Below are 25,341 nucleotides of genomic sequence, written 5' to 3'. Positions count from 1 at the left end.
GTCACTACCTTACCTGGTTTGATTCTTAGGTAATTGACAATTTTTGAACTGCTTTGCATTTTGAATCTGTGTGTTAGTGGACTATTATAGTATCGTTTCTTTCTCTCTGTTGCCATTTTTAATGGGCTTTTAGTTCAGCTTATTGAGCAAACCATTTACCCCTATATGATAGAATAACAACATTTTCCCCTAGTCAGCAGTGTTGCCTGCTGTGGTCTGCTTTTGCTGCAGGTGGCAAAGGGGGTCTTTTAAGGTCTTTATTTTTTTCATGGTGCAGCCTTGATTCTCTAGCTTAGCTTGTCTACCACGACTTTTGTTTTAATTGCTGGATTTGGGGGGTTTTTTTGCCTCATAGTTGATTTGTCAGAACCTGTGTGATTCTCCTTCCTTCTAGGTCTCTGTGCAGTAAAATAGTTCAGCAGTTTATCCATGCTTTTTCTATGTATTAATTATCATGTAGGCAATCTATCCTGTGTTCAGGCAAGATAGAGAAAACTCAGAGAATGTTACCAGTGCAGAGCTTTCCTGTAAATTTTGGTGTTCTTTGGATCACCAAAGTGAAACACTTTGGGTGTACAAGAAAAGCTGCATTACTTCTCCATTTCTATGAGTATCCAATAACAACAAGACGAGACAGAAGTGGAAGATGAGCAGCAAGTATCTTGCTGTACTTACTGTTATTTTATCATCCCCAGTTTTATGGTATCAGAAAATCTCTTTTTCCTTTCACTTTAAAGGGATGTGTCAGCTGCTGTCTCTTTGAGGTGACAGTATGAGGCTTTTAGGAGGTGACAGCGTTAGTGTAGAAAGGCAGAAGGGTGAAATAAAATGTTTGTAACCCTAGTAGCTTACTTCATCCTCTAATGCTGTGTACACCTCTACTCTTCAGTGGACAACATGGAAGGGATGCTGAGGAAAAGAACATTCTTCCCATTCCTTGAATTCTTAGTAAAACTCCTGCTGACATGGTTGGTACAATCTTGGTCAAAATTTGAGAGGCTAAATCATTTAGTGTCAAAATTTCTCTTAACTCTTTGTTTAAAAACATAGTGAAAATTCCTGTGTAAAGTGACCTGGCTGTGGCAGGTTTCCTGTCGTGGTACGGCCCGGGCACAACGTGTTTCCTTGAGACACTTCCAAAGTACTTGAGTTAAGGCTACCATTGCAAACACTTAAACATAGATTGAGATGCTGTTTTCAAGACCCATTTCAGTAACTTCCCTGTCAGAAAGTGGAAAGTGCTTTCCAAAAATCTGACCCTAAGCCCAGCAACTCCTGTTATTCCAGCTGCTGCAGCCTTTTCTCTCCTGCCTGGCATGACAGAGACCATTTCTGAAAGTTGTTTTGTAAAAGCTTTTTGGAGGTCATTTGTCTCCTACAGCTGGTACCAAACTTAAAGTAACAGAAGACTCTAAGGATGTTCTGCAATGTAAAAAAAAATAAAATTAAAAAAGTCAATTAGACAATCTCTAGAAAAACAGAATCAAGCAATGGTGCTTGACATACTGACAGCTCATTAGCTAGAAGCAAGTGACTTAGGACTCATTATGGGTATGCTGATCACTCACAGAATTATTAGGAATCTAAATAAAATTGAACCATGAATTACCTTCAGTGGGGAAGATTTGTAGCTGAACACATACTAGTGAGATCTCTTTGGAAAGATTGAGTTTGCTACCTGTGGTCAAGGAGGATCACCTGAAAGGAGAAGAGCAGATGTTGAGAAGCTTGATGTATCTGGAGAATGGAGGACCTACTTTTTGGAAGATTGAAGAGTTTGGTTCAATTAGCTTGCTAAATCCAGTTGAGTGAAGGTACATCAAAGCTCTGTTTCTCAGAATGGACAGGACCAATTAGATATGTTAAAAGCAGTCTGTTGTTTAGAAAACTGCTTCTAATCTAGACACTTTTCATTTAAATATGTACATTCCAGGTAAATATTTCCAAAAAGGTGGTGCCCCTAGTAACCCCCCGAAGCACCTTCTTTCACTCTAGTGAGGTAAACTTTCAACTCTACTTCTTGTCATAGAGGGTGCTTTGCACAGCCTAAATGGAACAGTACTTTGTTTTTCTTAATACAACTCCAATCAAAACATCTGGATCTCAGTACCAAAGCCTTAAAAATATTAACAGGGCTGAAATACAGCAGCACATGACTATTACAGCAACCACAGGAGCAGTGTCATAACAAAAAACCAAAACCCAAACAACTGCGGGAAGAAGGGGCACATATACCAACTGCTCTGCAGAGGACCCTGCTTCCAGAAAGAGAAAGGCTGTTTAGTAGGATAAAAAGAAGAATTATTACAAGATGAAAGATGGTGTTCTCATAGGGAATTTAGCATGGAATTAGTCAGCTAGACAGAGGACTATGTATAAATGAAAAATAGTTAAGTACAAGATTCTTAAAAACAGTCATGAAGGGAGAAACTGACAGGGAGGTTTGACTTCAATGGGAAGTTGGGGCATAACTGCAAAAAAAAAAGGGATTAAAGAATTAAATATTGCAATTCCTTAAGGTAAGTAAAAGAGGAAAATTTGGAAACAGTATTGCTGGGTAGTAAGAAGCTGCTGAAGCAGAGGCACTGTCTGGCAAAATAGGGAGTACTGTGTGACTTTTTGGAGGATTAGAGTATCTAAGAATAGTCAGAGGGTATAAAATTAGATGTTGCAGTACTCAGTGAGGTAGTAGCTTTCAGACAAAAGGGAAATGGAGTAAGACGGGCTGAAATTTGACCAGTGACATTTGTGGTGAATGCGGAATAACTAAGAATGAGAAATTGAAAATATCAGGATTTAATGTCTTGGAACGTTAACATCTGAAGTTGGATCTTCTAGCCATTAAGTTGTGGGAGTCCCAACAGACCTAAGGTTTCAACCAATTAAATCTGTTTTCCATGTTACATGTTACATGTGCAGAAGCGAGGAAATTGCAGATTAATATTCTGATTTCTCACGTATTCTGTTTTTGATTTAATGAAAAAAAGTACAAAAAAAACCCTAACCAAAAAGGAAGGGCATCATTAATGTTGGCATCTAAAATCAAATGATAAATGATCAGCTGATTAGTGAGGTGCATTTTGTTCTTTTAACTTCTTCAGTGATGTGTGAATGTCATATTATATAACACTTAACATGAATAAACCTGGAAATATAAGTTAGGATGCATCTTTGTGTTCCTCCCCTGACTGGTGGACAACTTGTCTCATTAATCTGTATAGTGATGTTAGTTTAAACAAACAGCATTATTTGTTGAGATTTATGGCTAGAAGACTCAGTGGTTCACTGAAAAAATCTTATGCTGCTTTATTTTCAGAGCACTGGGACAGATTTTATGACTTTTATTGTCTGGAACATATCATAAACTCTCATAACTTGTAATGACTGGCAAACTACTACAGACCCAAATATTCTGACAGAGAATGTGTGCACAATGAAAGATGGTCAGCAACATGTGGCTGCAGGGCAGTCGGGTATTTTGTGCAGATTCCTTCTTGTGTTGGTAACTGCTGCTGCCTAACCAGCACTGGGGTAGAGATAAAAACTGGTAACTGCTATCTAAAAGTGAAGACCTTCGAGAGGAATAATGGAAAACACTAAAACAGATGAAACAGTAAGTGTAAGAGTAGCATTCCTGCATTCATTATATATACATGGTTTTTGAATATCATAGATGTTGAAGTATCTAGGATCTATTTTTAGAAATAACTGAGTATGATTCTGGTTCTAAATGAACTTCAGGAAAACTCATCTTTGCCTGGTACTTACAAAGGGTTGTGGGGCACATTATTTAATCTCACTGGTGTCTCTGGCAGCTTCCCTGCTGGAAAGGAAAAAGCCCTCCTCGAACCTCTGGGACACTGTGATGTGTTCATTAAGGTTTGAATGGCCTTATTCTACTGCTTTAGACCAGATTGGTGTTAAAGATGATTGAAAATATATGGCCTCAGGGCTGTTAGTGTGTGGGAGAGATTCATATCCTACAGAAAAGTTGTGGGCAGAACCTGCTTCCTGCACCAGCAGCAAAAATGAAGATGAGAATTTGTTCATATCCAGGTCAAGGCTTGCACAGCTGGCACCTCAGGAAGTTTCCCTGTGGCTATGTAAGCTATAGAGGTGCAATATTGGGTCCCACAGATGTCAGCAAGAACACTCATAAGCTGGGTTTGCTGACACCAGACATGGCTCAAGTGGAGCTGAGGGATCCTGAGCGTGCAAATTGAATAACTCATACACAAAGGCCCTGGGAAAGGATACAAAAAAATCAAAAATTATATTTTTCTTACTGTTCCTGTTCAAATTTAATTGTGCTTCTGGCTTTCTTTTGCTGTCCTTTAAATTAATTAGAGATATCTTTATATGAAGGAGGAACAGAATTCCACCGTTTGCTTTGTTTGGTGCAGGTAGCTGGATATGCTGGCATAGAACAAAGTACCTGTACAGTAGATTATGTCTTTATTATGTTTTATACAAAAATTAAACTCCATTTGAATGTTTTGGAGTTTTGTATTACTTTTGCTTGTTTCTTGCATGCAAATGAGTAAAATGTGGATACAGGGAACCAGAGGTTTGAAATAATTTCTGACACATGACAGTCTCTCTGTATTTGATGGACTGAAGGATGGAAAACTGTGCTAGGTGCCCAATTGTGTCACATTTCTTCCATCAAAATGTTCTGGGTCAGCTCTGATAGAGTGGCTAGGAGTGGTTTCTTTTAAGTTTAAGAAAGCCACAAATAGGATATATTTGCATTTCCACATCTAGTACTTTTCGTTTTAATGTAGAATCATGTCCAAACGTGTTTTTATCTAAGCCTTATTAGACAGAGATTGATAATCTTCTGTACGAATTTTTTCATGGGGTTTTTCTTGTGCATATGCTGGTTCAATGATGCATTTTCATATGAAACACATAAAGCTTTTTTAAGCAAAAATAAAAGCACAGAAAATCCAAATCAGTTCAATTACACTTGCAGATTAAAATAAAGCTGTAATATATATCTATTGTATTGAAATGCTAACTCTATGAATTTTTGATCTTCTTTAAAAATGTAAAAGTTTGATTTGATTAGATTAGCTCTGGAGTAATCTACACTGAATAAATCTTCCTTTCATGTGGTATGTCAGTGTTTGTAGTGGGTTTGTACACACGGCTTTCGCCATTATTTTCCAGGCAATAAAAGCAGCCATGCAGAAAAGCCACCCATAAATGTCAGAAAACAGAGATATTTTGTTGCATTCCAAGGGCTTTGAAGGTCAAGTTCAATTCAGTTAGCTCACCCAGCGTGAGAGGAGCGTGATACGGTGATGGAATGTGTGTTTGGGTAGGATGTATATGTTACCGTCCCTGTACTATTCTATCAGGATAACAGATCAGTGGGAGATTAAACTTTACTGCTTGGAAGAATTTCGTTTGGAAACCTATCAATTTTTACGATTTTCTCTAGCTCCTATTGAGATGCTGTGCAGAAATAATGAATCCAGAGAATTTACAGCTTTTATCACAATGGAGATTGACTCCTGATTGTGGCTTTTGGGTGCCATTCAACTGCATGTATTCACAAAATAGGGCTCAGATAATGGATTTTATTGTAAATATGAAATTGTGTTTTGCTTCCTTCTGATGAAAAGTAGTTTGTATAAAAATGGTTTCCTAATTCCTAGAAGTGACAGATCAGCACAAAAGGCAAAGTTTTCCCACTCCTAGGAATCTGTTCTGCCATGTCCCACTGCAGCTCAGTGCTTTGTGGTTACCTTCCCATGCCATGCCCTGCTTTTTTACCTCTTTTTGTAAAGAGGAGACATGATCAATAAAGCTCATAATTAAGTTGAGGGCACTACCTTGATCAGTGCTTTTATTGAGTTTCAGTGCCCTGATTTAAGGAGCTCCCCAGTCGACAGAGGGATATGTCATCAACTGCTTGAGCAGTATGTGAGCAGTTGTGGTGTTTTGTAACTGCAATGCTGCATATTCTTTGCTATCTGGAGAGTCTCCCTTGTGGTGGCTTCTGATAACCTCTTGCTCATATCTAAGGATGAATAATGAACAGACTCCTTCCTGTAGAAGGAATACAATTGTATTAAATAGGCAAGAAATGCTGTTTAAGTTCCTGCTGGTTTGCAACATTTTCCTGGAATTGTATGAACAGAAGTGAGTAAAGCAGGGGCAGATCATGCCACTACCTGAAAGAAATCTCTCTGCCAAAAATGTACAGGTCATTTGCCCCTCTGTGTTGGTACAGACACTGCATTGCTCAGTGCAATTTAACATGTAGGCCTGCCTCCTATTTTTCATTGGGATCATAAAATAGTTGGATGTGCTGCTATGAGCATGCAGTGTTTAACACAGCTGATCTGCATCCTAGATGAAAAGCTCTGTTCTGTAGTGCTGTGATAATAATATGATCGTTAATGTTTCCACTAAAAGTGCCAGGCTGGGTTCTGCATGTCTTCATCCAAACACACCCCATAAGCCCTGACCCTATTCCATCAGTGTCCTATAGTGTATTGCTCTTATGCTGGAACATGGACTCCTTAGGCAGAATGGAGCCTAATGCAAATCCCACATCCTTCACGTGCCTGCATTTGCTCAAAGATTTGGTGCCCTGAAGGTTTTAAGTCCTCAGAGAGGATTCTGCCATGCTGGTATCCTGCTTTTTGGTTGGTGGTTTTTTTTTTTTTTGTTTTGTTTTTTTTTTTTTTTTTTTTTTTGTTTCCCCAACCCCTTTTTCTAAGCTTCCAATAAAGAAAACACTATCCAGAAAAGAACAAGAATTAAGCTGGGAGAGTGTTTTTTCCCCTCACTAAAAGTAGCATGTGTCCAGCTATATGGCAGAAAATTTCAGATTCCCATTACAAAATAGCTGGTTTCAGCCAAGACTTCTCTGTAATTAGGTCGTGCTTTTTATCAGCTATAAATGGTTAAGCCTATTGGAATGTTACTCAACATGCCAGGAGCAGACAATGCTTGGAGGCATTGAATAATACATTTTGCTTTTCTGATGACGTATGTGGCAGTTATGTATGGATGAAGTGGGCTGGAACAGGTTTATCCGAAGTAAACGGGGAGATTTCCATGTCTGATGGAAAACAAACTGCCAAAACAATTTTGAGCCCAGGTTTCCCTGCTTTGTGTAAAAGGCTGTCCATAAAGGCTGCTCTTGCCTCCTCCCAACCCAGGACAACATTCCTACAGCTGTGCTGGAGTGTCTCTTGGTCAAATGTAAAAGGAAAAAAAAGAAGCAAAAGGAAAAAAAGAGAAGAGATTACAAAGGATCTCCTACAGCCTGGCTGAAGTGCATCATCTCTGCTTAAGAACAGCTTCTTTCTAATTCAGTTGCCCTCTTTTTTTTTTTTTTAAAGAAGACCAATGTGTAAAAACTTCTTTCTCTGCTCTCTGAACTTGGACCTTTGCCTGGTGAAGGAGGTGTCTAGCACTTGTATATTTTTATATTTCAGAGCAAAGCCAGCCTTTCATTCAGCCAGACCTTAAAGAGTCCTTATGGCTCCTCACACTAAACAGGGTTTTCATCCCTGTGTCTGGGAGAAGGCGTTCAACTCCACTGTGTTAGGGTGCCCTGGCTGGTGAGGAGGGTGCAAGACTAAAATCAGTAGTGATTCCCTGCTTCTGTTTTTCTTTTCATGCTTAAGAGCAGCAGGTGCATTGCATAAACTGGCCAAGAGAGCATCCAGAGCAACTTTCCAGAAGTGCTGTCCTACCAAAGAATAGTGTGGGATGAAGCTGGTGTGAAGGGCCAGAGCAAGAGTCTTGCCAAGTAACAGCCTGGGCAAGATCTCTTTTGTCTTCCAGTGTTAAATGGCTTTTAGAAGGAAATAGAGGCATGGTGTCAATTTTTTGTTAATTTCAAGTCCAGTGTGGCATCTTTACAGAAGAAAATTCAGTGGAGAAAGTCTGGGCTTGTCCAGATGGTGATAGGCAATTACATTTCATTTGTGTGAATTTCTGGTTATGCAGTTTTTGCTCTGTAGCATAAACTTTCCCCCGCAGGCAGAAGTGAGCTGCCGGCAAGTGAAGGTTTCCAGCAAAAGGCATTTTCTTCACAGATGTGCAGCCTGAGAATGTGGGGTTGTTACAACATTTTATTTACTTTCATTTCTTCTGCCCCTGGGCTGCTGTCAAATGTTTAATTTTATTTTTCTGATTATTATTTTCTTTCTTATCTAGAATTTAGTACTTCCAGAGGTTACATCCCAGTGTAGTATTTACTAAACATACAGGTATGTGATTAACATCCATTCCTCCTGCTGCATACCAATCACACTAATGATTTTACTGCTGTGAGCAAAAATTGAATTTATTTCACTTTCACTTTAGAAGCCATCACATTACCTTTCCTGTGAGGTTTTTGAAACAAGAAATTGAGCATTTCTGGTATTTCATATAGAATAGCAAAGAAATGCAATAGACTTTTAATAACTACATCTTTTTTCAAGTATAAAGACCTGCTGACCAGAGGTCTGCTGGTATTTTATTGTCTTCTAAGAATCTTTCTGGATGCATTTGTGGGGCTTTTTGTTGTTGTTTTTCTACTGGTTTATGCATTTTTTAGTCTACTTCTGGTTGAAAGAATCAACTTTTTGAAAGGGATTTTCATGAAAATGTTGGTAGCAGTTGAGTGTCTTTCAGAATGCTTATGAAAATCCCTCAGTTGTAGATTCAGTCTTAGGATGTTGCTGATCATGGATCTTTATATATTTCTCGAGAGGAGAGAGAGAGGTCATCTAGGTGAGGTATATCTGGCAGGATAAGAGTTAATACTCGCATAAGCGTGTTTTTTTCTTTGAACTTTTTCTCAGCAGGTGAAAAACTGCTACAATCAGGTACTGCTTCAATAAGTAGTAACACCCAACTGCCAAGCTGAAAGACCACAAATTCTTGTACCAGCAGTTCTATTATACGGAAGCGTATGTCAGCCTGTGTGTGTGTCTGAAAGCTTGCCAAGGTATTGATAAGAAGAGCTGGGCAATAATCCAGCACCAGAAAAAAACCCCCAGATCACCATTTGAGAGCTGTACTGCAGAGGCTTTTCTTTTTTTCTCCTTTTAAATACTATTTTATCATGCAGAGACTATATTAGTTTATATAATATGCATCTACAGCTACTGATGAAGTTCACTGTCATTGTGAAGGACATCAGTGAATCAGTAACTGCAGTTTTAGATTAAATATTCTTAACAGATCTTATAGAATGAAAAATCAACAAGCTTATTTAAAGTGTGCTTTGCTGCCATGGGGATTTTATGGGGATAGATCTTTTAAATTACTGGACAGCTTTCAGCTGCAGTATAAAATCAAGGAGCAGATGAGCCAAAGGCATGCCTTGCTCAGAAGTTTAGGTTGCTTTGGTGGTACTGCGACCTTGTGGTGTGTGAGACTGGGGCTGTGCTAATGATGTGTTTGTGCCTGGTTGAGTAGGGGCTGCTTGCATAGGGAACCCTGGGCCAGGAGGAGACTGCTGCAGGAAGCACAGATTCAGCTTTGAGTAGACATGAAATGAATAGCAGGAACAGTCACTGTAGGGTGTGGGGAGCTCAAAGTGCTGGAGAGCCTGAAGGGATAAGAGTATCTCCAGACAAATAAATTCTCCTTCTTATCAGGCTTTGAGTTTAGGGCAAGAGGGAATAGTGAGACAAAACAATTCCTGAAATCTGGCAATGCTTTCCAATTTGAAGGGCTCAGAATCATTGGGGCTTTTCAAATGTAGTGATTTCTTATGCATGATGGCATATGGACAGCCTTCAAAATACTTCAACAATTACTCCTTGAAACTTGGAAGTTCTTCACCTTACATAATTTCATATTATTACCTAAATAAGTGTGCTCTTTCTGATGGGAATGCTGTATGTAATAAAGTTGTGCAGTTACCTGAGACTAATTAATAATAGGAGTTTACATATAGGAGGATTATCTCTTATATAAGGTTTTTAATACAGACTGCTGCTGCTACATCAATTATTTGGACTGTGCTGATTCCCATTTTGTTCATTGCTCAGGTCTTACCCCAGTAAGCCTGAACCCATTCTACAGAGTTTTGGCTCTAATGAGATATGTATGAACATGTGAGCTGCTACAAACCTAGACACACCACCCGTGCAATGTGAATCATCCTGAAAACTGGATTATGTAACAGGTTTTTAACAAATGACAACAACACAAGAGGTACAATGAGCTGTGTTTTGAGAGCCCTTGAGCTGCCTTAGCTATAGAAAAGGCCAGTGCTCCTGCAGAGAAGGCTGAAAGAAGTAATGTGTCTTCTATTCATGCCTTTTTAAACACCATACTCCTAAAACACTGTCCTGATTCAGGGTGCCTTCTTACAAGAAGCACTCTTCAGCGTAAAACTCACATGTTTCTTTCATTGTATCTCTTCTATCTATTTTTAGGTACTCTGCGTTTCTGGCCTTACTTCTTTATTGCTGAACTTCATTTTTGCTCTTAATTCTCAGCTTCCTGGCTGCTTACATTCCAGTTTAGCAAAGATGTCCTTTTCCAGAAAAAACAACAAAGAAGTTGCTTTAATCTTAATTTTACTGGTTTTTGAAGCAAAACCAGATCTTACTTGTGATATAACCCCTACCTGCTTTCTTCTTTCCTCCTGAGAGAGAAACACTGACAGCAATCTCCTGTGGAGTCTTTGAACATATTCAGGTTAACTTTCACTTCTGGAAGAGAAGAAAGTAAATCTTCAGCTACCGATTTTATGCAAATGATGTTTGACACATGACTCTTTCTAGAAGGATCTTTGCTATATAGTCTTACTCTCTCTTTGAAAACTTCTAGGACCCCTGCTTGATTATCTCTTCCACAGCCCTGTTAGAGGGAGTTTCAGGACAAAAGAAAGAGCTGGAAGGCATTTTTTTTTCCAATACCAGTGAAATCAGTAAGGTATACTGAACTAGAGTGCTGAAAGAATTTCATTTAATGCTCTGTCGTAACAGAAAGTAGCACTTAAATGGGATGCTCTAGACTATAAAAGAGAAAATTAAATAAAACTATTTTTTACATATAGAGGTCTAAAAAATGAAACAAACTCAGTAAGTGTAGCCATTATTGTTTTCAATTGGTATTATACTTGAGTAAAAACTGAAACCCTGCATCAGTCCTATAATAAGAGTAGTACAATGTGCAGAGACATTAAAAAAGTGATTGAGTTACTCACTGTGCCTGTAAAGGTAGGTATTGTGAAAATAATACAATATTACTGCATATTGTGTCATCTAGAGACCCAAAGCCCTCACATAAGTCTTTACCTTTCATTTGTCCTTCCAAGCTCGGTGCTGCCATGTATCTATAAAAATAACAGAAAGAATGAGTACTGTAAAAAGTCAATTTATGAAAAAAGGTTTATTTGCAATTACTCTTTGGGGCATGGTTCCTACGGTACTTTACTGGAATCTTCCATAATATCATATTCAACTTTGTCTTTTAACAAATTCAGGCAGTTACTTTTAATAGATATGATAAGCCTGAAAAACAAAATAGTTCTAGAATGAAACTTTAGGAGTTAAGTAAAAATCTCCTTCTGGTGAGTTCTTTGTGATCTTAGTGAAGTTGCTTTCAGCCTCAGTTTATGCACCTGTGAAATGGGTTTTTACTGTTAAACTCACTACGATGGGGATTTATTCCTGCTTGTGAAGTGGTTTGATAGTCTCTGCTATATAATACATGCCAAGTGGCAGGGTGCTGTGCTCTGGCTAAAAAGTAGAATAAAGATACTTAGTACAGATCTCAGTAAAATTTACAGCTTAAGAAATTATCTTCCTATGCTGGAAATATTTCCTTCGTCCCTCCCTCCTAGACAACTGTATACAACACAAAAAAATGTTTGTGTCTTATTATTCTGTCAGGCATTATTGAACTATAAAAAAACGATCTTGTCATCTCACACTTCTTAACAGATTATAAAAGAAAAATGACTAAAACTTGCTCAGACTGTCAAGTTCCTGCCAAACTGAAACTAATGAATCACCCTGGCACTGGTAAATAGCCAAAACTAGATTATATGAAGCATATAAATAGTGCTAGGGACCATGTTGTCAAATACATATATTTATACCTCTGAAAGTAGTTATTGTTTAATTTCCATGAAGTTCTAATTAAATTCTATCCAGCAGAGTAGTATGATACTCCTGTTTTTATTTCAATTCTTATTTTAACAACATAGATATAAACTGAAGCCTTAGAAATGTGATTCATGCCTACTACTTACTGATTTTGATATACTAGACAGAATGAGCTTGGTGCTGGAGAAATAACTGACAACACAAGTGGGATGATGCTGTTGTGGGGATTAAGTAAAAAGAATTAGAAGAACCTGTTTAGTTCCAGTGTGTGCTTTTGGCCCTGTGCGGTCTCAGGTATCACAGTTCATGTACTCTGATATCAAAGTTTCTCCTGTTTCTCCTCTTCTACCACTTTTTTTTTTCTTTTTTACACTGGGAATGAGCCTGTAGGTAGACTTCGTTTCATTAACAAAAGGTAAATTCCTTCCCTCTTCTGCTGTAGGATCCTGTATTCATGAGAAGAGTAATTTTGTTCTTGCCACTGTCATCTAGGCTAGTCAGCTACTATAGTGAATGAAATAAAATGTAACAAAAGCTAATATACCATGCAAGCCATCCAGCTAAGAAACTCTTTAACATATGTCTTACTGTGTACTCCTCACTGAGTATGTGAAAAATGGGGAACATTTAAAAGGTGTTTATAACTGAATATACCTTTCTTATGTAAATGTTGTCAATATCAAAATGTCTACATTAAATTAGCTTAAAAAAATATAAAGAATGATTGAGATTTATATAGAGGATATGCCCATGTTAGAGAAACATTTCTTTTGTTAGGAGACTATTTGCATTCATGAGAACTGAAAATTAAGAAGGAATAAGATTTGTTTCTCTGCTGACTTACTAATTAGTGTTGGTTAGCTCTCCCAAATGGTAGGATGTGTGAGTATTTAAAATGTTGATGCAGACAAACTTTGAGACAAATTTCAATTTGATATTCATCCCTATATATAGCTTCAGACTGTCATATCCTAATGACATGTAGAATTTCTGGAGTCTCAAATGCTAAATTTTAAGTTTTATCAGAGGACCAATGACAAAATCCATTTATCTGCAGTAAAGAAGATTTTACAAGAAGCACTTAATGACAAATAGCACTGGGGTTTGGTTGTTTTGCTGTTGTCTTGTTTGTTTTTTTTAATGAGCAGGTAAAGAACATAGGGACTTAAGGGAATCGAGTTACTTTTCGAAGCGCCCTGTAGAATACTCGTGGCCACTGAGCTGACTTCTTTACTTGTTGCTTTAAGAAGGCTAAACTCCTGGAAATATGTGCTTTGGTGTTTTTTAATATTTTTACAGTGAAATTTATAGAGGCACTGAAATGCCAATTTGCAGTAGTCTTTCCCACAGAGAATGCCTATTGTTGGATCTCATGCCTTCAACAAAAATTGCAGGGGAACTGAATACTTAATATGAACGTCCTTTGTACAAGTTGATAAGTAAACATTGCGTTTGCATATGGCTAGATTTTTTTTTCTTCCCCAAAAACAATTTTAAAAGATTCCTTAATTCCTTTCTGTTGTAACAATTCCTTTCTCTCATTTGAATGTTCTCATTACTGCGGATTCTTTCTGGCTAAGCAACACACAGAGAAAAATCCTTCCTGTTTTCCTTTTCAAACAATATTTTCTTACATAAAAAAATAAAAGAAGGCCACAATTTTTCTTTTATCTGGTAGTACAGTGCATTTAAAGAAAAGAAATATAAAAATCAGGCAGCATCCTAGTGAAGGCCAAGAAATCTAGCTACGCAATCTGAATTCCTCTCAGGGCAAGGGCTGTTTAGAACTACTTCGTGTGAGAAGCACATAAAGCTGATAGAAATGTTTTCAAGTTCAGAACAGATCTGCACAAAATAAAGGAAGTAAAAAGTGGTATTCAATAAACCAGGAGATAGGATATGTGGAAATCAGGTAGTAGCATCATATAGGGCAGCAATCTTGCTTCCTGCTGTGCATGTTTTGATTGAAACATGCTCATGTATTGGAATGAGACTCTAAATTCCCCTTTAAATATTTGCAGTATTTTAATTCTGATTTGCAATAAATAATATGACTAATCCATGCTCCCTCTCATTGCTTTATGATTATGACTTGCACTGCACATCTTGGCTGCTCTTAGCACTTACAAGTCTCTGATATATAGCTAAATGTTTCTGACTCCATCTGCTACAAAGAGAAGTGACACAGAAGTGCTCCCCAGCCATTTTATTGCAATTTAATGTAAATCTGTTATAATGCAGATGATGAAAAGTGCAGTGGCTTCCATGAATTCTGAAAGCTGCGATTGGGTTGTGGCTGCTGCGCTGCCCTCTGAAGATTTGCTGGGTTTAATTTTACATTGCACAGCCATTAGCTGACTGAGGTTCCTCACTGAATCACACTGCCACAATACTTCTTCATCCTCCCCTTCCTTTTCTCCTCACGGTGACCTCATTCACCCAAGTTTTCCAGCCCAGTCTCTCATTGCTTTTATCTTGTAAATTGTAACCTCCCAATACATCAGAACACAGAGCCATGCAATTGACCCCTGCAATGGACTATTTTTTTAAACTCTTGTGTGGGGGAATATTGTAACATACCTTTGAATTTGCTGTGGGCTCGTTGTGATTCTCACTGTTGTGCAAAGAACAGATTCATCTTACCTGGTTTCAATGAGAGATTGCCTTTACCATTGTATCACGTGTGGTCTTATTGCCATTGTGCAAAATGAGTGGTGTGAAATGTGATCTGTGCTGGTTAGTTGGTGGTATTTGTAGATGGGAATTGGGGTGATCAGATCCTGTCATCCAGCATTAAGTGTTATTATACATTCATGTATAGGCCCTTAGGCAAATGACTTTTTTTCCCCTGTATTTTCTGTAAGTGTTACTGTTTAGAATGATAGAATTACATTCAGTAGAGTAATTAAACTGTGGCAAATTAGGTAAACCTAGAATGTAATTAAAGTACAGTAAAAACACCTGTAAATGATAATTGTTTCATTCCCTCAGGGAAAACGTGAAAATACTCTTTCTGATAGAGTATCGTTACCTAGAATCTTTACACATCCCGACTAACATGTTTTGTCCTTAAGTAATTTGTCTGGAAGTAATTGACTGCAGTATTAAAAAAAACAGCTAAAAATAAGGAGAACATCCTATTTCTTACAAGTTTTTCACCTGCAGACTGGGGAGTTACCCAGGGAAAAAGTTGTGGTCTTTCTATGGTTACGTTCTCCTGTCCACCAACTGGATGGGGTAGAGGTGAAAGGGAAAGACTAATTAATTAGATACAGGCTTCAGATCTGGTACATATTTTTAATGGAGGTCATCTTGTCCAAGATAATAATGCCTTACTTTGTAAATTCATGAACCTGGAATAAGGCAGAATGTGGTGCTGACTTCACCAACAATTTATTCTACAGTATTTAAAGCTAGAGCATGAATTCTGTTGCCTGGAATGATCTGCAGTGATGGTAATCTTTCCAGTAAAATTTGTGTGGTGTCACTGCAGATGACATTTTCCTTTTGTGTATTGTCATGTCTAGAGAACTGATGATTTTGAGTGGAGACTTTGGTGTGGATGTTTATTTAAAATCTTCATTCCAAATGCAAATTAAATTTAAAGCTGATAGATGTTTTTTGAAACTTTAAAAAAAAGGCTGGTTTTTTGTGAGCAAAACTGGCTCATTTGCAACCAGTTCTAAAAGAAACTCTGCAAATCTCTGAAATGCAAATTTATTGAAATAAAACAATCCAGTCACCTGCCTCCTTGTGCTCCTGCAGCAAGGTGACTACCAGAGGAATAATTTCACATAAAGCTTTCTCAAGTGTTTTTCCTTCATCCTACAATTGAAGATATGTATTTTAAAATTAAAATTGACTCTAGACTTTAATAATTTATTTCCTTTCTTCTTTTCATTACAGAGAAAGTCCGTTGTTGCTGTGAGTTTCATTGCAGCATTCCTCTGTCTGATCATCGTTCGTCTCACAAATGAAGTAACTTTCCCTTTGATCCTAAACTGCTTTGGACAAACCAGTGTCAAGTGGATCCCATTTTCTAATGGCCAAAGGCAGCCTCTGAGAACTCATTATGGATATATAAATGTAAAAACACAAGAGGTAAGACCTGGTTTTAACAGCCCGGCAAAATGGACCAGTAGGTTTCTTTTTCTCCAATTCCATCTAATACTTTTTACAACCTGCCCAGTGTGAAAACGGAGCAAGAGTGTTTCTGAGCAAAGTGGCTATTTTAGAAATCTGCTACCACTTAAATGACTTTAGAAATTTTAAAAATTTCTGTCATGTATGCAGTGGAGAGAGCAGTGAACTGGCCTCAAAATCACCCTTGATTGAGTGAAAACTTGTTTATACAAACAAGAAAATCTTTCAGATTAATTTCAATCTTTCAGTCCCTCTAATGCAAATGGAAATTTTCTCATGTTTGTTGTAATAAGGTCCTAAAAATGTCTAATTTTGCCTAGGCTTCCCAAAGAAGAAGTAGCTTATTTGTGTCTATATGGGCATGAAAGAAGAAAAGGGAGTGATTTGTTAAATGAGCATATATGAGTCTAGAAAATGTGTAAAGCTGGAGGTTTACTGGATTTTGCTGGATGTATTGTGTTAATACTTCATAGCTATTTCAAAGCCAGGTATGTATTTCCGTTCTGTACTTTAAAACTCATTGATGTGTGTGGGGTGTGCCGAGCCCCTGCCCTGGAGGGAGGCCTGCTGAGATAAGGAGGTTGCATTACCTCCCAGTAAGATCCCCTTGGAAAAGGCAGCACTTCCTGGTGAGGGTGAGAGAAAAACGGAACCATGAGCCTCTGGGAGACCCTAGGTAGGTTCTTTGTAACCCATTGGCTTCTACCCTCTCACACCCACCCTCGTATCCCTATAAGAGCTACCCTGTTCTCCCTTAGAGATCGGAGAGCTCGTCCCTAGCCTACCCTTTGTGGGGCGCAGGACAAATAAAGCTGCCCCATGCGGAACCGCCAAAGGAGCCTCTCATCTCTCTCCTCCTGGTCTGGCCTGGGGTTGCCTCACAGAGCAAGAGCTGAAATCACTCTCAGTGAATCACTAAAGAGCTGACAGCCTGCTGAGACAGGCACCCCTCTGCGGAGGCACCCCGGCGGCTGAGGGAACACCGCAGACCTCGGGGGGACTGTCCCTTGCAGGACGCTCTCTCTGGGTCGGTCACGGCTTCCCAGGTCTGAGCCACAGACCCCAACCCGGCCACGATAGATGTGTATCTGCTTTGCAGAATACTTGCTCTGTGATAAAAATACTTGTCTGACAAAATTAAGTTTTACAGGGACTCCTGCTTTAAAGTGTCTTAGTTGTCAAAATTTCTAGAGCCACTGTTGGGTTTTGGTGGTGCATTTTCTTCAGACTTTTCCTCTCTCTTTGTAGTATTTGTAAAGTGGAAACTTTCAAAATAAGGTAACATAAAAAATGAACTCTTTCTGTAGTTTGTGATCAGTTATAGCACTGTCAGTCATGAGAAATACTATCAGACTTCCACTAACTGCTAGTTATTTTTTTCTACAAAATTGCAATTATTAATGAGTGAAATTCATTTACATAACAGCTTTTATAGAGACTGAAAATACTTTACCACTTCATTGTATTTAGTCCTGGAAGTGTATTGGACTAGCTAGTTATTATCCTACCTTTAGTGGGTTAAATACAAAAAGCAGAATGAGAGGCAGTTTTTAGGAGGCAGCTTCTTTTAAACTTATGTAGCTTTTAATCACTGTCCCTGTAAGATCCAGCACTATTTTGGAAGCCAAAGTACATTATCGATAAAGCAGAAAAAGGACAAGCACCTGAGAAGAAAACTGTTCAGATGTGAATCGTAGTCCCAGTGAAAGGAATGGGAGGTGCTGTTGAGCACAAAAGGGTTAAGGCTTCATCCAGCATCTTCATCCCTCTAGATATGAGAGGGCAGCATGTTCTGCATGTCCCTGGGTTGTTGGCACAGTGGCAGGCATGGAATCTGAATGAGGTAGAGCTGCCACGGTCACTTGATCACTATCAGTCTGAACTGATAACTGGAGAGGAGGGGAGCTTGCTGATACATTTTTATTCACCATTGCCTTCATCAGAGGTTAGAAGTAGTTTATGAGGGCCTTAATTCATTCTTAAATTTGATAACACGCTTGGAAGTTCTAACAGTAAATGGAAAGGAGTGTCCTGAAAGTTGGTGACTGGTATTGAGTAGTAAGACATTTGTCTCAATTTAGCTTAGGTCATGAAGGACTCCTTAAACTTAGTAATTTTAGTTGTTTTCCCTGTCGTATTTTCAGATTATGTTAATATTTGCTAATTAAAATGATAATGAAGAACCTGAACATGGCTTGCTTATTGTAAATGGACTAACTTTTGACTTAATTGTTCCCTGTGTGAGGGAACTTTTGTTGTGCTGCTCATGTGAAAAGCTTTTACCCAGTTCCTAACTCACACTCATAGCTTTCTCAGACTATGATTTTTAGAACACAGATTGCCTTGTCAGATAAGCATTTTTATACTACTTTTATTAAAATAGCCAGAAAATCTCAATTATTCATAGAGATTAAAAGCACTGATCACTCATTGCTTTGTTGTGTCAAATACATCAAATTTCTGCTCATTTCATAAAATTAAGATTATATTTTCTAGGTTTTTGTGCTGCTGTGGTATGTAAGATAAGCAGAAAAGTCCACTCTGTGAGACAAGCTAATGCCCCAAACAGATGTGGCCAAGTTTTTTGCAAAATAGAATGCATGGTGTCTCGTCAATGGGCAAGGACCAAATGGTGTGGGGAAACAATACCGCTGTGAATTACCAGGAAATAAAGTGAGGGAAGGGAGGATAGGAGAGAAGGCTTTTAAAGATGTGAGTTTTGGCTTTTTCTCTTCTCTTTTATTGAGGGAATCTTTTTACACCTGCTGGATGTGCTCATATCCTCCTAGAGTGTCCTTTGAATCCTGTCACCCCACCGTTGTCTCCTGCTGTCTGATAGCACTCCATCCTGTTCCTCAGCCACTTCCAAAATCCTTCTTCTTTTCTTCACATTCGTTCTGCTCTCCTTTACCTGTTCTCTCAGGGTGCACTCTAAAGTCTGGCAGCATACAGCATGCCAGGGCTCTCTGATCCCAACTTCTCAGCGTTCTTAAATACTTGAATATACAAGGTCAGCGAACCAGAGGAGCTAGGGTCATTTGCCACCAACCCAGTCAGTCATCTGAAGTGACAGGGAAGCTAGAAAATCTAGAATGAACTACTACTCTGCCTTTCCTGTCTCTATTGCATGCTTACTTTCTGAAGAAAAAGGAAAACCAAAACAAACCAAAAAAGGCCCAAACCCCAAAATTTTAATCCATAGCAATAAAATACTAAGTTAGAAGGAGCTGATTTGTTTTCGGGTAAGGCTTAGTGGGATGAGACTTGAAAAATCTTATGAGATGATGGAAAATCAATTACTTGGTTAAAGTGGTAGTGATCAATCATTTGTATTAAAAAAGATCAGGAAATATGATGATATGAACATTAGTGTTTATCTCAAAAAACAATGATGTGGCTGTTATTGGGTAGGATCAGAATAATGCTGTAAAGACATATTTCAAGGGTGTTGTGTATTTGACTTGACAGTGTAATATTGTGGAATTTTTATTATTAAAAAGTCTGAAAAAAATTTAAGATTACTAAACCTAGATTGTATGTGAGTATTTAATATAAAATGCAAAGAGAGACATAACTTAATCTGCAATTAAGGCTGTACATAACACAGGGTTGTTGCTATGGTTTCCTTGATTTGTAGCCATAGCAACAGCTTTGGAAAAACTGTCTTTATGTACAGTAAATATATTAGATTTGAAATACAAATAGATGTGAAGTGTTGTATATACCGGGCCATTATGTCTAGACACATTTTAGTTTCACTTTTGAGATATTTCTGAAATAGAGGATTCTTCACCTAGAAAATTTGCATCCAGAGCCCACCCTCACTCTCCTCAGTAGAAAAGGATCTTGTAGTAGCCCTCCATGATGTGATCTCTTTCCCCTTTTCAATATCCACATCCGAGGTCACTCCTTGAGATTTGTGGGAAATTGTGCCTGTCTGTTTTGCAGTATTGCTGTCTTGCTCAATACATGAATTTTGACCTTTCAGTGAGAAGGAGGTGTATGAGCAAGATGACCTTTCCGTCCCTTATTTCCTCCACTTTGTGCCTATGGATTTTTGGTGAGAAGTCCCATGAAATCTGTCTTTAGGAAATGTCATGCCTATCATGTGTTAGTTATTTTTATCCTATTCCTGATGATTTTTTTTCATAAAAAATATTAATTTGCTACAACTCCACAGTAGTTACCTAATTGAAACCTACTGTCATTGGAATGAACTTCACCCCCTACCCACGTCAAGCTGATGTAATGACTCTTTTTGTATATCAAAAATGGGGAAGCAGATAAAAAGAAGCAGGTAGAGAAAATATAACCTTCCTCCTTCTTTCATACCATTCCTACTCTACAAAGAATTCTAGCAAAATTAATGAACATCATGTATTTAAATTGCAGCATTATGATATCAATTTAAAATCCATTAGCAGTCTGAAACTTTATGCTAGGCAAGTCTAATAGTGTTCTTGGATATTTGATTGTGCTTCATGAAAGGTGAATATTGAATAGATTTTTACTCTACCATCAGTATTAAAATAATACAGCATTTTCCTTCATACGTAAAATCTGAAATATAGCTGCAATAACACTTGAAGCGTAATTATAAAAGTATATTCAAGTACTGAACAAAGATTAAAACCGTTCTTGGAAAAGGCTAAGTTCTGAGATGACCTAAAATCCCTACATTAAACTGCAACTGTGAGATCTAATGGCTTCCTCTAAAATGAATTCTGAGGGAGCAAAGAGCCTTTGTGTCGTGAACATTGAAGAATCTTGCCTTACAGTGATGAGCGCTAGATAAAAGGAATGTGCATTGTAGCACTTAAGACTTTTAAAAAATCCTGTCATAACTGAAAAATTCATCAATACTGTATTGATACTGAAGAAATACATTTGGCTCATATTATCCCATACCATTTTGTCCCTAACCTGAACAGACCTGTGTACAAGCGTTAATTGCTCACCACTTGTGGCACACACAGCTACGAACACTTGTGACTGGACGGCCTAAATCTGGTTCCTTTTTTTTCCATTTTCCCAGAATTTCTGTAGTAGAACTTGACTGGAATGAGTGGAGGTTTCCACAAATAAAATACCACAGATATGAATATAAACAGGAGAAGTTTGCAGACCTTATACATATCTGTGTTGTCCTTTTTATTATTTTTTTTTAAACAGAATAAAGTAAGTACATTTAAAAATTACCTGAAATGTAGAGGTAAAGTAACATAACATGCAGAAATATGGGCTGTGATGTGCTCTGTGACTGTAAGATAAGGCACATAGAATTTCAAAAATGGCAATAAGATAGTTGTCAACATGTTAGAAGCAATCATACGGTGGACCCGCACCAACCATGAGAGACCACCTGCTTAAAAAACTTGAAAAACTAAATTAAAAAATACATGAGGAATGCAAAGAATGTGGTGAATGTTTTAATATTAGTTCTTCTCCAGATATGGGAAGTGAGAAAAATTTTTCAAAAAGACTGACATTTTTGTAAGAAATATTAAAAATATGTAAAGCTAGCAACCGACCTGGGAAGGTTTGTTTTGCTTTTGTTAGTAATGGATGAAAATGACACTATGAAGAGAAACTTGGAGAATAGCTCTGGATTTCATGTCAGAAGAGAAGGTTACCAGACTGTGAACTGGAATGGTGTGTTCAGCTGACTCCAGAGATGCTTGTTTCATACTCTTCTTGGAAAAAACTGGGTCCTAGAGAGGCTAAAAAGCTACATTAGCCAAAATTCACTGTGAAAGAAAGCTGCTTTAGTATTTAATTTCTGAACATTGATGACTTCTATCCTGTCTCTTCCTTTAGGATCTTGTTCTATGTTACAACTTAAGAATTCACAGGATATTTTGTTAAGAAAAGGTCATTTGTTTCATAGTAATTTATCATTTGTATCCCTTCTTAGACACAGTTTTTTATCAGTTGCACAGTTACTTATTATTTCATCCTCAGAAATCATGTAATAATAATAATAATAATAATGGAAGTACAACATGCAGTATCTTCTGGATATTTTTTTGCTTCTGTTCTATAAATGGTCAGGAGCAACTTTCTTTGGAAGTATTGCAGAAGGGTTGGTTACATAACATTTTAAATGACAATCACATTGCACGTTACACTTCTGAGAGACATTCATATGGTGGGTTGATGGTTCCTGTCCTCCTGCCTCTCTTCTGTTTTCTGGCTGTACCAGAGCTCCTGTTCCTGGCTCTGGGAGCCATAGGCACACGCTCGGAAATAAAATTCCTGCCAAAGACTTTTAACCACTGAATGAGCAACTCCAGGAGCACATCTTATAGAAACAGACCTCACTAAACCAATTATCACCAGGATCCTCACTGCCCTCTTCCTCTCTCCAACCCCCATTTGGCCTGGAAGAAGAGAGAATTATCAGAATAAGCTGCAAGGTCCACTTGAAACCACTCAGGCTGTTATGAACCTACAGGAGAGAAGGGAACACAGATAATGTGTGTCCTCAGTGGAGTAAATCCTGCCAGCTCAGCCATTTTCCTTCTGTATATATGGAATTAGCTTAGGTTTTTAAAGGTGCCACAACTCTGATGGTGTCTCATGAGGAAAAAGTCAAGTGCCAGGATAAATATATCAAGTATTCTATACAGAGGAATTAAATCTGCTCCACACAGAGCCTCAGTGTGATGAGTCAAGCAGTGCTGCCTATGTGGCGGCTCTGCTTTAGAAAAAAGAGACTAAGGGACTTGAGAAGAGATTACTATCAGCCAGTGAGCTGTGCCATCAGAAGTCAATCCGTAAAGAATCTGGGCTGGTAGAAATAAATGTCTACGATGCAGTCATGGGCTGGATTGATCTGTTGAATGGAGCTTATAAGTTATATCGCAGAAGGTTACTGCTATCAAAGATTTGCCATGCACCTTGGTTTTATATATAATTTTCAGAGATTTCTCCCACCTTCTTGAGGATTTTTTTTTACTGCTACTGAAGGGTAGGGCTATAGCAGCTAATGTTAGTCTCCCTATTGAAAAGGTGCCAGTTGTGTTCTCCATGTGAAAAGTGTGAACAATGTCTCCCCAAATGAGAGATGCAACACCTTGAAAATTGACTGGAGACCATTTGGAAAACAGAGGAAGAGCTGACTTTTGCAGTTAGCGAGCTTGATAGGCGAATTTCTGTCAGCAAAGTTTTATTTTCATTTGAACGGCAGGTAGACCAGAAAAGTGAATGGAGTAGTCTTTTGGACTGGTAAAGAAAAGAGCAGAGAGGTTTGGTGCAATGTCTTCTTGAGTGAGACCAAACCTCTGGGGAAAATAGGAAACACGTAATGAGCAGATGAGAGTGAGGCTTGTCAAGGGAAGGAGGAACTTACTGATCTTACTCTGGATGAGAACTTACTTCTGTTACCCTTACATGATTTCTTCTTTTGTCAGTAATAGTTGTCAAATGAAGTATGGGCTGCTTTGCATTAGTGGCAGGCAAGGTGTCTCCTTGGTGTTCCAGTTCATCAGCTGGGAGAGCAGTGCCCTATCATTTTCTCCCTGAATATCCTCCCACTACTGCTTTTTAAAAATGAAGACGCCCTCATCAAAAGAAACCCAGTGTCACCCTGCTAAGTTTATACCTGGAGTCCATTTCTCACAGAGATTCAAAGGATTGTATCCTTTGCAGCAAATTGTCACTAGTTTTGGATGTGGTGATGGCAGCTGAGGTGCACTCTGTACTGGTGTATAAAATGCACCACAGAGTAAAAAGAGTCACTAAAAATGGAATTTTGCTGGTACAGTCGTTCCTACACAAGGGCTTTCTGCTAGCTATGGCAATCAGTGAGTTTAGCTCTTTGAGCTCTTGCCCAGCACAGCTATCTGGCAGAGATGCACAGCACAGAGCTGACCCAAGGCTATTAATACTCCCCTGCAGGGAGCCGCGTGCCAGCCACGCACACACAGGCACACAGACGTGCGTGGGTGCCCATGTAAACAAAGCAGCTAGAGCTCGCTCAAGAGACAGACTCCTAGCACTGACAGTCATGCCAATTACTAGTTAGCTTTAAAGCCCCAGCCATCTTCCTTGAAAGCCTTTGCTTTCCAAGTTTGCTCCCATGGCCATCTGTCACAGCCTGTGTTTGGCAGCTTCAGGTTCTGCTGTGCGGCTCTGCGGATTGAGCACAGAGTTTTGTCTTTTTTATTGTTCTCTGAGTGGGTGGAAAGTTTCTATCACATGAGCCTTTTCTCTTAGGCTTTTTGTTAAAATGTGAACCTTAAATGCATATTTGAGCTGTTAATTTTTGCTATCTGCTCTCAGACCAGGATGGAACAGGTGGACTGGTATAAGTGCTGCATAGAGGAGAAATGAGCTCAAAGACCCTCTTAGAGCAGATGCAAATTGTACCAGCAATAATTGCTTTTCTTGGGATAGTTTCTCTTGTCTGGCTGAATGCATTAGTCCATACCACCAAATATGTGTTATTTGGTCTGTAAGAGACCTGTATGAATCAAAAACCTCATGCCCATTACTGGCATTACTATGCTGGCAGCGTGTGCATCTTAGCTCTACTTAATAGATTTATAGTATCTGTTACAGGGAGCTACGTTTTCTGTGGGAGTAGCTGTAAATTTTGTGTACTCATCACACATCATTTTTTAACTACCACTAAACCAGTTGTATTGATATTGGAAAGTTCATGGTAAATGGTGTCCATGCAGCTGCACCCTAAAATGAAAACCAATTCCATCTGGGTCAGGGTGGGAGTGAGAAAAATGAAACTCTGTGTTACTTGCAATATTTCTTTCTTCCATCTTTATTTTTCTTTCTATCTAGTTGATGTATTTTCCATATTGAGCTAGTCAGAGATTACAGTAATCTCGTTTCCTGTCACTTAGAAAAGCAGTTGGCGCATTAGATGAATAAATACAGCGTTAAATAAAAATCCCAAAATGAGAGCAGAGAAATTACTGGAGTGATTTTCGGATTGTCCTCTTAATAACAACAATTCATCCTCCATTTTTAATCCCAACCCCAGGGATGCACATTACTGCCTTTACCCTTTCATACCAGTCCTCTTTTCTGTGACTAATAGCATCATTTTTCGAAGTACCGCTTCTTGAATGTGTTTTTAAGAGTTTCCTGTAGTTAG

The 25,341-nt window shown here is 38.4% G+C and overlaps 1 protein-coding gene across 5 annotated transcripts in view; it reads left to right on the top strand.

The window, feature by feature from the left end:
- Positions 1–25,341, top strand: part of ST6GALNAC3 (ST6 N-acetylgalactosaminide alpha-2,6-sialyltransferase 3) — a 215,317-nt gene that overhangs the window by 86,469 nt on the left and 103,507 nt on the right. For all 5 annotated transcript variants that reach the window (XR_006016480.1, XR_006016481.1, XM_042030448.1 and 2 more), the window contains exon 2: positions 15,990–16,184. Coding sequence is in view for 2 of the 5 variants with exons in the window: in XM_042030448.1 (XP_041886382.1) it covers positions 15,990–16,184 (195 nt within the window). In the remaining 3 variants the exon portion in view is untranslated. The remainder of the gene's footprint in view (positions 1–15,989; positions 16,185–25,341) is intronic.

This window comes from Corvus kubaryi, unplaced genomic scaffold, assembly GCF_017639235.1.
Source record: "Corvus kubaryi isolate FWS band 111438036 unplaced genomic scaffold, C.kubaryi_AGA036_p1.0 37334, whole genome shotgun sequence".
Taxonomy (NCBI): domain Eukaryota; kingdom Metazoa; phylum Chordata; class Aves; order Passeriformes; family Corvidae; genus Corvus; species Corvus kubaryi.
The sequence above is the reverse complement of the archived record's forward strand: the minus strand, read 5'-3'. Positions and strand labels throughout refer to the sequence as shown.